This window comes from Ambystoma mexicanum, chromosome 4q (assembly GCF_040938575.1).
Source record: "Ambystoma mexicanum isolate Mex_15411 chromosome 4q, UKY_AmexF1_1, whole genome shotgun sequence".
NCBI classification, from domain to species: Eukaryota; Metazoa; Chordata; class Amphibia; order Caudata; family Ambystomatidae; genus Ambystoma; species Ambystoma mexicanum.
Genome location: NC_090928.1, coordinates 1269162045 through 1269176822, shown reverse-complemented (window position 1 = coordinate 1269176822; position 14778 = coordinate 1269162045). Strand labels below are relative to the sequence as shown.

The 14778-nt window shown below is 50.3% G+C and overlaps 1 protein-coding gene across 1 annotated transcript in view; it reads left to right on the top strand.

Annotated features, from left to right (window-relative positions):
- Positions 1-14778, top strand: part of PTK7 (protein tyrosine kinase 7 (inactive)) — a 998735-nt gene that overhangs the window by 552143 nt on the left and 431814 nt on the right. The window contains exon 5 of the mRNA XM_069608884.1: positions 3963-4110. Within this exon, the coding sequence (XP_069464985.1) occupies positions 3963-4110 (148 nt within the window). The remainder of the gene's footprint in view (positions 1-3962; positions 4111-14778) is intronic.

Below are 14778 nucleotides of genomic sequence, written 5' to 3'. Positions count from 1 at the left end.
AACGCACTGTTTCTGGGAGCGAAGCTCGACAGTGTCCCTTCTGGCCTCCCCGTCGGAGGAAAGGACCAGGTCCATCCTGGGCAAGGTACAGCGGATGTTGGTTTCCGACGCAGCCAAGGTGAGGTCCATCAAGTCCCTCCTCGGAATGATGTCTTCTTGCATCTACCTCATTCCCATGTGCAGGCTCCGGATGCGCCCGTTGCAGGAGTTTCTGGACGCGCGCTGGATCCAAACGACGGGCGGCTTCGAGGAGAGGATCGCACTCGACGAGAGTTTCCGCCGAGCGGTCCGGTAGTGGGGCACCCGCGCGCATCTGACGGCGGGCATGGACTTCCAGACCCCAGACCACCAGGAGACAGTCACCACGGATGCCTCCCTGGAAGGGTGGGGAGCGCACTCCGAAAATCTGCACGCGAGAGGCCTCTGGCTCCCGACGGAGAAGTCCCTCCATATCAACATCCTGGAGCTCCGTGCAGTGTTCTGGGCCCTCGGGTCCTTCCTTCCGTCCCTCAAGGGCAAGGTGGTGAGGATCTTCACCGACAACACCACCACCATGTTTTACATCAGGAAACAGGGCGGAACCAGGTCCCCAGCACTGTCCAAGGAGGCGCAGGACCTGTGGCATTGGGCAGTCGCCCAAAGGATGTTTCTGGTGCCGTTTCATCTGGCAGGGATAAAAAACACCATCGCCGACTCACTCAGCAGGGAGCTGCGCTCGTGCCACGAGTGGGAACTACGGCAGGATCTAGTGGATCGCCTCTTCCGACGGTGGGGCACACCCCAGATCGACCTGTTCGCGACGGCGACAAACTCCAAGTGCCGGAGGTTTGCCAGCAGGTTTCCCCAGGCGAGGAGCATGGGCGATGCTTTCTCGTTCCCCTGGGAGGGCCTGTTCCTCTACGCGTTCCCTCCTTTGCCACTGCTAATCCGGCTCGTCAACCAGCTCAAGAGGTCACGGTGCAGGATGATCCTCGTCGCACCTACGTGGCCGAGGCAGATATGGTTCCCGGACCTTCTGGACTTGTCAGCGTCCCCGCCAATCAAGCTGCCGGTGGACGCGGATCTACTCTCCAGGGAAGGAGGCGCCATCCTCCACCACGACCCGAAATCGCTGAACTTGCAGGCCTGGCTCCTGCAGCGCTAGAGTTTGGAGGATACGACATACCGGCCGACTGCAGAGAGGTTCTTGCAAAGGCCAGGGCGTCCTCGACTCTTAAATGCTACGGACACAAATGGAAGAGGTTCTCTGTCTGGTGCCACGCACAGAAGATTAACCCTCTACGGATTACGGCTCCCCAGGTACTGCCGTACCTGCTGACGCTGGCCAAAGCTGGACTGGCAAACGCGTCCATCAAGATTCATCTTGCTGCGATCTCCCGATACACCAGAACCACGGGCCGGTCGTCCCTGTGGTCTCATCGTCTGGTGAAAGAGTTCATGAAGGGACTGTTCAGATCGTTCCCGCCGGTGAAGGCGCCGGTGAAGGCGCCGGCCCCGGCGTGGGAGCTCAACGTGGTGCTGACCAAGCTCATGGGACCTCCGTTCGAGCCTCTGCACTCGGCCCCGTTGAAGTTTCTGTCGTGGAAAACAGCGTTTCTTGTGGCCATCACCTCCGCACAACGGGTGGGAGAGATCCAGGCCCTTTACTGCAAGGCCCCGTACTTGACTTTTCACGACACGAGGGTAGTGCTCAGGACGCACCCCTCCTTCATGCCCAAGGTACCGTCGGACTTCTATCTCAACGAACCCTTGGTGTTGCCTGTGTTCTTCCCGTCGCCTTCGTCGCCGGCTGAGAGGACTTTGCACTCACTGGATGTGGCTAGAGCGCTGAAGTTCTACGTGGACCGCACGAAGTGTTTTCGGAAGACGTCACAACTCTTTGTGAACTTTGGACCTGTCAATCAGGGGAAGGCTCTCTCGAAGGCTTCCATTTCCAGATGGCTCTCCGGCTGTATCATGTACTGTCATCGGTTGGCAAACCGACCGCTGCCTGGCCGTCTGAGAGCCCATTCCACCAGAGCGATCGCAGCTACCACGGCGTTCCTTTCTGGTGTGCCCCTGCTGGACATATGCAGGGCTGCTACGTGGAGGTCGACGCACACCTTCACGAAATTCTACTGCGTCGATCGGGATTCCAGGGAGGAGTCCAGGGTCGGCCAAGCAGTGCTGCGCAACCTGTTCGCCTAAAGTGAGCCTGGTGAGGAGGTAAGATGCTTAATGTTGAGTTTGATGTAATGCTTAATGTTGAGCCTTTGCCATCTCCCGTGGTTGGGCATGTGTGTACTGCTATGTATTCTTTAATCATGAGCGTGTGAATCCATGCCAGACCCCATGCTGGAGAAGGAACAAGTTACTTACCTGTAACTGTTGTTCTCCAGCATGGGTCTGGCATGGATTCACATGCGAACCCTCCCGCCTACCCCTCTGCGGCTCTTCACTTGGTCATACTGCCACTTCACGTGCTTCCAAATCTGAAGATGGCTGCCAGAGGCGGTGCTTAGGTAGAGGGCAGTCATTGGCTGTGGTCAGTATGACGCAGAGACCAGTGATTGGTTATTACTAAGAAAGACCGATCAGAAACAAAACTGATACTGGTTTTTTCTATACCGAGGATTCCCAGCCTGACGACGGGGAATATTCATGAGCATGTGAATCCATGCCAGACCCATGCTGGAGAACAACAGTTACAGGTAAGTAACTTGTTCCTTGCAGGAAGGTTTTGACTACAATACTATCATCTTGGCTGAGGATGATAAAATAGAAGAACTCACTTATTCATAGAAATGTTGGTTTTTCAGGGCTGCAAATTCAGCGAAGAAAATTGTTTTGAGAAAATCGAAATGTGATGAGAGGCCAACCTATTCTGAATCGGTGGAGGACTTGAGGCAGGTTTCCAGAATTGAGAAGGGTGTTCTACGCAGAAACAAAAACAGAAATTGTTTGATCAAATGTGGGGGTAGATTTTTGGAAGAAATGTAATGATAGGTTGGTCTGTTTTTACATTGCTTTCGGTTAAGGTTGGGGATGGTAGTGGGTGTGTGGATTATTTGCGGTGAATTCAAAAGTTATCATACTGATAAACTTGATTTTATGTATACTTATGTAAACTTCAATAAACTTAATAGAGGAAAAAAAAAGTGTGGGGAATATTTATAACATTGACATGCGTTCTAGTGCGGGACTTCATGCAAGAAGCTAAAAAAAAGATTTGGGAATTAGACTGGTTTAGGACTACATAAGAGGTGGGTAAATATCGATTGTATGCTGGTATTTTGTTAGATATGCGTTTCCCTCTGTACTCTCCCACACTACTTTTCAGTTTCCAAGTCCATGTTGGCGTGCACAGTATCTGCACCTACGATTCAACCATTTTCCAAATCAAGATATTTTAGGGGCAAGAGACATGATTGCATGCGAGTTGTGAACCTGTAGGTTTCCCACTGGCAGTGGGAATATTGAGTCAATATACCATTTATTGTTGAAATGCCTGGTCTTAGACTCTCGCCGTCTTCACTACTTTGGCCATCTTGTTCAATATGTTGATATGCTTTTGAGTGCCCTAGTTTGGCAACACATTCTATTTTTAAGATCTAATGGTTGGAGACCTGCTGCATTGTGTTTTTTAAATGAATTGTTTCCTTTATCCTGCTGTTTTATTTTAGGGATGGGTGTTCTTAGAACTGCCTTCCTTTTTCTGAAGTATAACGTATAATCAATAATGAAATGAATTAGTCAAGAAATGAATTTAATCTTTGTATGTTGTATTGTATGGTGCGAGAAAAGTTCCTTGTTGAACTAATTCACTAATAAAAAATAAGATAATTGAGAGACTAAGCTGATGAGCGTGTGTAGTTTTCCAGATATCTGCCTACTCTCTGGAAAACCACAAATTGAGATTTGGGAAAGAATGTCAACAAAGCAGCAAATAATAAAGGCTATTTTATTGTGTTCCTTTTCGTCAGATGAGAGCTTTCCACGTCCTGTCATCATTCCAGAGGATCAAATTGTGAATAAGAACGAGGAGGCCATCTTTCACTGTGTCTTCACAGCAGTGCCGCCTCCTGTACAGGAGTGGTTTTTTGATAACTCGCCCATCACGAACAAGACACGGTAAGTCTTTTGGAGACATTCATCCCTCGTCGTACTGATGGGTCCAGCTACTCCACACAACCTATCCTCTATTCCAACACCACCATTGCCTTCCTTTAGATTCATGGTTCCTTGTGGCTGCAGACTGACAGTTTTGCACAACTAACAGAAAAAGTGAAAGAGCAGCCCCATTCCCATGCGCGTCCTCCAACCTCCACCACTTCATCTAGTAACTCATTTGATGTCCATGAACATTTCCTGTTGGCTTTTGGCTTTGAATGTCTTCAAATGTTGCCACACTTCTCAAAGCAAGTAAACAAAAGTTGACATTAGCTGCTTGTTTTGCCTGCAAGCACCTATTAAATCAAATACGTACTGGGCAATATTCAAGAGGTGAGCGGTAGATTACAAAAACGGCGCAGAGCCGGCAAGATAGAATGCTGAAAGGGGGAGAAACCGGAAGAAACGGGGGTACTAGACCCAGATGATGAATTGTTCCATATGGTACAACGGGTACCAAACACTTAGCAATACCTGGCTGGAGGGAAAAGGGTGAACGCACAGGTGCAGGACAAAATAGTCGCTTTAGAATGCTAGATCAAATGAAGCAATACAGGTCCCAGCGCGCCCAGAGTAAACCATTGCACCACAGCAGCAAACGGAGCTGCACATTCCCCAGTGTTATCCTGTGGCACAGTGATTCAATCTGAAACGCATCATAAATAACTGGAGCCTCAGTAAATCACCAAATTGCTCACAAAACCTGAGGAACATAGGCAGAGACTTATGGAAATGTACTGTCTAGGCAAGTACCTTTCTGCCAAGTGCAAGCTGCAGCCATGTGGCCAAATGGCTACCCTTGGAGCATTCTTTATTCCTGGCCGGACAGTCACGATCGTTCCCCATGTGCTTTGTGCTGCTGGCGCATCTATAACACTTTGGTACTTCTCTCTGTTTGGGTACCTTATCTCTGGCAGTCTCGCGGGCTGTCTCTCTTTGCGCCCTCTCCACTGCAGAACATTCTGTTCGGGAGCGGGTGATGGCCCACCAACTTCTCTGCGCCTGCTCGAGGTTTCCTCTTCGGCCCAGGCGATCTGTACCGCTTTATCCAGGTCAATTTTTCTCCTGTATATATTTGTCCTGGACCTTTCTTGAATTTGTGTGGACTATTAACATGTCGCGGATGACCTGGTCGTTATCGCCAAACCTACATAATGCTGCCAGTTCCCTCATCATGGTGATGTAGTTGTCAACAGGTTTGTTACTCTCTTGCTTGCTTGTGTAGTATGAGTCTGTGGAGGAACACATTTTCTTTATTGGTGAATCTTTTGACGATACAGCGGATTGCCTCCACGTAGACCTCGTCTTCATCATCATGCGATATGGGTATGACTTTTGAGCGCTGCAAAAATGCGCTGCCCTTCAACCCCCATGGCATTGAGCAGCATGGCCTTCTTTCTGGCTGGTGCGTAGTCTGTGCCTCCTTTTGCCTCCATGTATGTAGAAAACAATGGCTCCCATTGCTGCCACGGAATAGCTGGTGTGCCGGGGGAGGGGAGGAAAGTGGGGGGTGGTGGGGTGCCTTGCATGGTCTGCCTGGCGGAACTGCTGTGGTGTTTCTAAACTGCGCTTATTGCATGGACCTCTTTAACTTAAATGCAAAACAGTCTTCACTGATTTTATTTAAAAGGAAAATAAACGAGTTGCTGTCTTTGCATGATTGCAGGCTTGAGTGTTTTACTTTAATGCTGGAGTGGGGCTCCTGTGCGCTTGTTAGTGTAGTGGCGGAGGGCGCGCAGCAGAGGCCTTCGCGTCTATGCCTTCGCTCGCGTCAAGTCCTTCTTTAGTGTTCACACGCACGCCGGGCCGGGCCGAGCAAGAAAGAGGAGACGCGTAAACCCTGCGGCCGCCCCCCTCTCCTCCATTTCTAAATGCACGCACGCCACGCGCATGCTGCCTCTGTTCGACACCAGATTGATAGCAGAAGGCACTGTTATCAAGAGACATGCATGGTTACGGCAGTCTGGTTTTAAGGCAGAAACCCAGGCATCATTGTTGGACAAACCGGTGGAAGCAGATCTGTTGTTTGGTAAGGCGGTCGAGGACGCACTGAAGAATGCCAAGGACGAATACGAGACACTCAAGTCCCTTGGCCAGTTAACCAATAAACCCCCTAACCAGAGAGGGAATAGTAATTTTCGTCGCCCACGCGGCCAAAATTCCCAGAGAAGATCTAACTATTCCCAGGGGCAGGGTACACAGTGGAACAGCCAACAGTCTACCCAGGGTTACGGCAGGGGTAATAGGAGAGGTCGTGGTAAAGGCAGAGGCAGCCCCAGCAAAGGAGGTGGAACGCCTCCACCAAAGCAGTGACGCTCAGTTCAGGGTCCCTTCTCACGCAACCCCAGTAGGGGGACGCATTTCCAACTTCACCCAGGCTTGGGAAGGGATCACATCAGACAGATGGGTGCTGTCAACAGTATCCACAGGGTACTGTATAGAACTACTGCAGCGTCCCCGGAACCATCCTCCACGACAAAGAGTACACTCTTTAGAAAATCAGAAGATTCTCCTCGAGGAGATCGCCTTTCTGCTAGAAAAGGACGCGATAGAACTCGTCCCGGGACACCAGGTAAACAAGGGTATTTATTCAATTTACTTCCTTGTGCCAAAAAAAGATTTGACAATGCGCCCAGTATTGGATTTACGGCCTGCCAACAAGTATGTCAAGCCCCAAAAGTTTCGTATGACTACGCTACAAGAGGTAATCCCCCTCCTAAAAAAGGGGGATTACATGGCAACCTTGGATATGAAAGATGCCTATTTTCATATTTCCATGTTCCCAGCGCACAGAAGGTACTTGCGCTTCAAGGTGGACAGTCGGCACTACCAATTCAAGGTACTGCCCTTCGGGATAGCTTCGGCACCAAAGGTATTCACCAAGGGACTGGCGGTGGCGTCTGCACATCTATGCAGGGAGGCAATCCTGGTGTACCCTTATCTGGACGACTGGCTCATAACGGGGGAAACCCCAGTAATTTGCAGGACAAACATTCGAAGGACTATCGACCTCCTCCACGAATTAGGCTTCTCAATCAACGAGAAAAAGTCAAGCTTGGTGCCAAGCACCTCCAAACAGTTCCTAGGAGCAATCCTAGATACTCAAGAGGGGTTGACCTTTCCTTCAGAGGAAAGAATTCGGAATATACTACTGCAAATTCTGCAATATCAGTCCGGTCACCAAATAACGGTACGCAAAGCAATGCGTTTACTGGGCATGATGGCGTCATGTATTTACCTGGTCCCCCACGCGCGCCTGCGCATGCGTCCCATGCAGGAATGGTTGGCGAAACAGTGGTCTCAGGCAAGTGGTCAGTGGGACGATCTAGTGGTAGTTTCGCCAACACTAGTACAAAGCCTTCACTGGTGGACAAGAGAGAATCTTGCACAGGGAAAACCCTTTTACGATTCCGGAAGTACAGGCAGTAGTCTCTACCGATGCATGTCTGACGGGGTGGGGAGCTCACCATCTCCACCACACAGCTCAGGGTCTCTGGTCTCCCTCAGTGGCCAAGAACCACATCAACCTGCTAGAGCTTCTGGCAGTATTCAGAGCGCTTCAAGCGTTCGAGCCCCACCTACTAAACCTGTCAGTGCAGATCCGGACGGACAGCACAACAGCCATGTTCTACCTGAACAAGCAAGGAGGGACTCGTTCGCCAAATCTGTCCAAGCTTCCCCAGAAAATCTGGATATGGGCACTCAGACGGAACATCTTCCTGTCATCACAACATGTTCCAGGGGAGCTCAATTCCCTAGCGGATGCTCTGAGCAGAGACTCCCTCCCAGAGGAACACAAATGGGTTCTACACAGAGAGGTCGTAGAAAATATCTTCTCTCAGTGGGGTTTCCCCACTATAGACTTATTCGCCACAAGCGAAAACAAACAATGCCGAGGATTTGCATCCAGGTTCCCCCAACCAGACTCCCAAGGGAACGCCCTGTGGATGAACTGGTCAGGGATGTTTGCGTACGCTTTTCCACCAACTCCTCTCATCAGGAAAGTGGTGAACAAGATGAACAGAGTCGATGACGCTCGTCCTAGTTGCTCCCATGTGGGCAAGACAACCGTGGTTCCCACACCTAGGCAGGATGCCGGGCGTGCGAGCCCATCAAACTTCCAGCCTGGTACAACCTACTGTCCCAGCACCAAGGTCAAACAGTGCATCAGCAACCCAACTCAATGAACCTGGCAGCATGGCTCCTGAGGTCATAGAGTTTGGACATCTCAATTTACCACAGAGGTGAATGGACATCCTAAAGGAATCTAGGAAACCAAACACAAGGCACTGTTACTTTGACAAGTGGAAGAGATTTGTTATCTGGTGCCAGAGTAGACAAATCAACCCAGTTGATTGCACTCCTTCCAGTATTGTTACATACATGCTCCACCTGCTAGACGCAGGATTGGTTTTTAACTCACTGAAAGTACACCTGGCAGCCCTGTCGGCATACACCACTTCCCATAACAAGGTCTTGTGGTGGAAAGTACCAGTAGGTAAAGCCTTCATGGAAGGAGTAAAGAGACTTCACCCTCCTATTTCAAACCCACCACCAGGGTGGGACCTTAATGTGGTGCTATCTAAGCTCATGGGACCCCCTTTCGAGCCCATGCATAAAAGCAGTCTCAAACACCTGACTTATAAAACGGCCTTCTTAGTAGCTATTACTTCTATAAGAAGGGTCAGTGAAATTCAGGCTCTGTCAGTGCAGGATCCCTTCTTTACTGTCCATAAAGACAAACTGGTTTTACGCACACACCCTAGGTTCTCACCTAAGTTTATATCTAAATTCCACATAAACCAGTCCATCGAGCTTCCGGCTTTCTTCCAGGACCCTCAAAGCTCGGCTGAGGTGAAACTACACACCCTAGATGTGCGTAGGGCGGTCCTCTACTATGTAAATAAGACCAGACCGCTAAGAAAAACAGATCAACTGTCTCTGTAGCTACAGGCAGAGAGGGGGATCGCGTCTCTAAAGGTGCCATCTCGAAGTGGATTATTAACTGTATCCAGCTGTTACTCACTCTCTGAAAGAACTGTCTTTCACGCCAAGAGCCCACTCGACTAGAGGCATTGGGGCCACTCTGGCTTTCATTGTAAATGTACCCCTTGACACCATTTGCAAAGCAGCTACTTGGAGCTCTATTCACACTTTTACTCAGCATTACTGCATTGACACCCATTCCGAGGCAGATACACAAGTGGGACAAGCGGTTCTAAGACACTTATTTGCTCATGACCCTTCTCACATCCCACCTACTTCTTCAGGTACTGCTCGCTAATCTATGCACAGCATGTGATCTAAGCAGATTCCACAAGCCTCAGAAGGGATACATTACTCACCGTAATCGTATTTCTGATGCTTGTATCTGCTTAGATTCACATGCGACCCACCCTTCCTCCCCTCTGAGAGAAGGCGCATGGTTGCTTGTAGTCTTACCTTTCTATCTGCTTGGATGATCTGTACTCGCGCTACTCCTCATGCTACCGCATGTCAAAAAAAATACAATCTGAGGATCCTAGACGCGTGAGGGATCTTGGGTACAGTGGACGTCACACTAGGGATAGTATTACTCGCACGCCCTGTGTCGACGCCCATTTTTGAGTTTCGAAAAACAAACTGTAATGCTCTGCAGCTTCCACTAGATGTCGGCCTATGCACAGCATGTGAATCTAAGCAGATACAAGCATCAGAAATATGATTACGGTGAGTAATGTATCCCATATAATCAGACCAGGCCCCGTTTGTGATACTTTGGTCAGCAGCGCATGTTTATTAATGTGTTGTGAGGAGACTGACCGCCTCCTGAACCGATGCTTGATGGAACTGTGGGGGGGGGATTAAAGTACCCACACTGTTGCCGGCCACCGTATTGTTGAGAGGCCCCGCCCACTAAGGGGCGGGCGTGATGACTTACATGTTGGGGGAAGGTTGTTGAGGGAAGGCGCGCTTGGCGCCAGTTTCTGTTGGGACACGAATAAAGTAAGTTCATGCCCAACTCTCCGGGGGGGGGGATTGTGTGTGTGTGTGTGTTTATTCCTGCCCGATCCCGTAAACACTGGTGACGAGGACCGTCCCACACACACACGGCAGAGTCCTCCTTGCCGACAATCCGCCGAGCTCCTTGCCCTCTGCTGTCCGTCACGCCGCCGCCTCCTCCTGGTACCGGCGATCCTGCCACGCAGACGCCCTGGCCTAGGCAGTCCGCCAGGTCTCCTCCTCCTGACAGCGTGGGTGATCCCGCCGCACACACCATACAACAGCTGGCAGCCAGCCAGACCTGTCGCACAGTCACACCCCCAATCCGACTCCAGAGCTCCGGCGGCCCAAGCTACCCACGTGGCCCTGCTAAAACGGCCAACGCGCACCATGGAAATACGGCCAGCCCCTCACGGAACGTTGAAACACCCGGCTCCAGAAACGCATGCGCAGCTAACGGTGAGTGGAGCTGCAAACCCTAATCACTCGCACGTGTCATCTTTCCACTCCTGTAAATCAAGGAACATTTGTCCTGCAGAAGTGAACAAGGCCCACGTGGTCCTACCCAACAGACACACGGCCACGCCACCATTTTGGGGGCCCATCCACGTAGGAGTGCTAGTTAATACAAACACCCCATGCCCAAGAGTGACTCCGACATCCTAGCACTACAAAGGGCAAACCAACCCACAAGATGAGCAATCCAGCATCGCCCCAGCCAGCCCGCGCGGCTAAATCCATCCAGCTACGGATTCCACCACCGTTCACCACTACACCGCAAGCCACGAAAGGGCCAAGGTGGACTGAGTGGATGGAAGACTTCCAGCATTTCGTGAGAGGGTCAGGGGACGGCGACTCTCCTCATGTAAGAGACATCTTCCTTAACCTGGTTGGGGGGGGGGATAAAGACCATCCCAGCAGCTGAACAAAACAACTTTGCAGCATTGATCAAAGCCCTTGACAAACTACTCATAATCAAACCAAATCGTGATTATGAAAGATACCTTTTCAACCAGTGTTCTCAGAAGCCACAAGAGACGGTGGATGAATTCATAACCCGCCTATGAGTAAAAGGAGCACATTGCCAATTTGATGCATTTTCTCTTGACGAAGCAATATGCCTTAGTCGTAGAAGGCTGCCCATCGCCCGCACTCAAAAAGCAGTTGTTGAAGAAACCACTCACCATCCCAGAAGTCAGCAAGCTTGCTTGCATTTTTGAGAGTTGATGCACAAGCCGCATCCATGACCGGCACCGGCAACCCAAAATAAGATACTGCTGAACTCATAGCCCCTGTCCAACCATCTCACCAGGGCGATAGAGGTCCATACAGACCACAAGCCCCGCAAATACCACGCCAACAGAGGCAATGCTACTGTTGTGGCATAGCATTTCCACACTCGGGATCCTGCCCAGCACTGTCACAAAGGTGCACAAACTGCGCAAGAGGACGACATTTTCAATCGGTATGTAGAGAAGAGAAGCCTTTCCCCACAATGCCACCCCCAAGCACCGGTCAGAATGCCATTCCGCCCAACGCTTACCCAATACGGATTGCAAAGATACTACCAACAGAACCAGCGGCGATATGTAAGAGCTGTTGACTAATATTAAGATAACAAATACCCACATGCGCCTGACTACACAGACCGACCACTACATCTAACTGACGAATATGACAACCCACCGGAAGGATTTGGTGCGGACACGTACTACCATGATCCCCCAGCAACTGCATACAACATGTATTACGACCCACACAATCAAGACGAATATGTCAACCTTATGCTTGACAATGAAGAAGCCAGAGAAGCCCCGAAAATACCAATCAAAATGGAAACCTGTCTATTTCACTTCATGGTAGAGTCAGGCACCACTGTGAACATTATGGGCGAACAGGATTACCTGAGCATCCCAACTCCACCAGTGCTCGAGCCCTCACATTCCAGAATCTTTCAGTGGGGTGCAGCCACACCTTTATAGACAATTGGACATTTCACTCGCCGTTTTCTCCTAAATGGACGACAAGTAGACACCACCATTCACGTGATTCGATCTCTCACCAAGGGGAGATGCCTCCTCAGTTACCACACTGCCTCTCGTCTAGGGTTGATCGAGATCCAAGTTGGAGCTGGAGGCACTATCACTTCCACCATGATCTGCCAGGAGTCAAAGGAACAGATCAGGACGATCCTCCACGGGCAACCTCAAAACCTAATATCAAAAGCGGACATTGTGTGAAAATTCCCAAACATATGCTCTGGCTTGGGCAAACTCAAAGGTCCCCCAATCAAACTGCACATAGACCCCAACATGAGACCTGTGCCACAACACCCTAGGAGAGTCGGATTTGAGTTCTAGGAAGCAGCGTCACGAGAACCTCAACTACTACTCTCTGATGGCATTACCGAGCCAGCGACAGAACCAACGCCATAGGTTTCCCCCCTTTTCTTCATACCCCAGCAAGGGGGCAGGTTACGCCCGTGTGTCGACGTGAGGGTAGCCAACACCGCCATCCAACGTGAGACACCCGGGCCCATGCATCGAGGACACGATGGTACAATCAAACAATGCTCGCATGTTCTCCAAACCTCACCAAATCCATGGCTGCCACCAACTGGAATTACACCCTTATTCCAGAGGAGTAACAACCTTTGCGACTCACGACGGTGTATTCAGATACTACAGACTAAAATTTGGCATCTCAGCCGCTGAAACCTTCCAGGAGGTGGTGCGACAAATCATCAGGCCAATACGAGGAGCCCTAAACTACAGCGACATCCTCATTTTTGGCTCGTCAAAGGAATCTCATGACGCCGCCCTCTTTGCCACCTGTGAGGCAGTACAAGCCGCTGCCCTCACGCTCAACATCGCAAAAAGCTGTTTCATCAAATCAAGGCTCAAATTTTTTAGACACATTTTTCCAGTGATGGGATGATGCCCAACCCTGAAAAAGTGGACACCATCACAAAACTGAGAGAACCACAACAGGCCGCCGATGTCCATTCCTTCCAATGAATGGCCGGATACTGTGCCAGGTACATACCGCACTACGCATCCCTCACAGAACCACTCGGGAGACTCCTACAGAAAAAAGCGACATTCGACTGGACACCAGTGCCAACGTGCTTTCAATGGCATCAAGAAAGCTCTCAAGGAGGTCCATCGCCTAGCCTACTTCAACCCGTCCTGGCACACGGTGGTGATAGTGGACGCAAGTCCATTTGGCCTGGGTGGAGTTCTAGCACAGACAAGCGGAGCAGATGTCAACCCCAGGTATGTGGTAGCATACGCCAGCGGAGCACTGTCCACCCCAGAAACAGCCTACTCCCATGCCGAAAAAGAAAGCCTAGCCGCAGTCTGGCCATGTGAACATTTTCACAACTTTATCATTGGAAAAGATTACCGTGATAACAGACCACCAGGCGTTTGCTATCACTATTTGGCAATCCACACACTAAGATGCGTCCGAGAATAGAACGATGGGGCATTCGCCTTCAAGAATGATTCCGACATCATTCATCGACCCGGAGGCGACTTGAATCCCGCCGACTACCTGTCGCGACATCCAGTGGGGCCCCCACTGACTCGGAGAGGGAATGTCGCATTTGTCAACTACGTAGCGGCAAACTCGCTACCACCTTCGCTCTCAATGGACGTGGTCCCTGCAGCATCCGCTGCAGACCCCACTAGCTCACTCGCCATTAGCCTGACATCGACCAACAAATGGAGAGACCACCGACTAGCACCGTTGGCCCACCCGGGGGCGTGCAGAGAAGAAATTGAGAGACTAGCGAGAATACACAACGAATTGGCTGTAAAAGACCACAACCTTCTACTCGGGGGTTGCCGCATCGTCATCCCAGCCGCTCTGAGAAAAGATGTTGTCCACACTGCACATGAAGGACACCGGGGAGCTGAAAACACAAAAAAACAACTAAGATGACACGTCTGGTTTCCATTCCCGGACGCCGCAGTGGACAAATGGGTAAAGAACTGTCATGCCTGCTAGTGCACATCGCCAGCTGAACCTCCTGCTCCCCTACAACATACGCAACATGATTAAGTGCACAAGGAAAGAACTGTTGTCGCCTGTGGAAGTTAAACTGCCAGAATCTGAGCGTGTGCGTCCCGAATAGCTGTTATTGGGCTGGAACCTAGAATGCCAGTTCACAAACCACATTAAGAAGGTGCACTCGAAGTGTTGTATTCTGGAACCTGGAGGCACTTTCTAAGCCACACTGATTTCACTCGCAGAACCTGTGCTTCGATAGCCTGGAGGTAGTGTTTCCAAGCCACACTGAGAAATTGTTGCTTGCTGGAGCCACAGTTCCAACGCTGTACTGATCGCATTTGCTAAGAATGGTTCTATCCTAGAACCTTGATCAGTAGTATCGTACTAAACATATTTGTTGTCGCAACTGAGGGAATAGTTTACATTCTGACAATCCACATTTCTTGGTACAAATTGACCACTTATCAATGTCTTGAGACAATTGAGATTGGAATTAAGTGTGATGCATTGATGTTGCTCTACTAAGGTAAGTCATGCAAGAATACAAGCCCTTGCCCCTCAGAGGCCCTAAACGGGTTTAATAGGAGAAGACCTTGTCTTAATATCCCCTTTGCTCGGGTGGGCAGCGCCCCA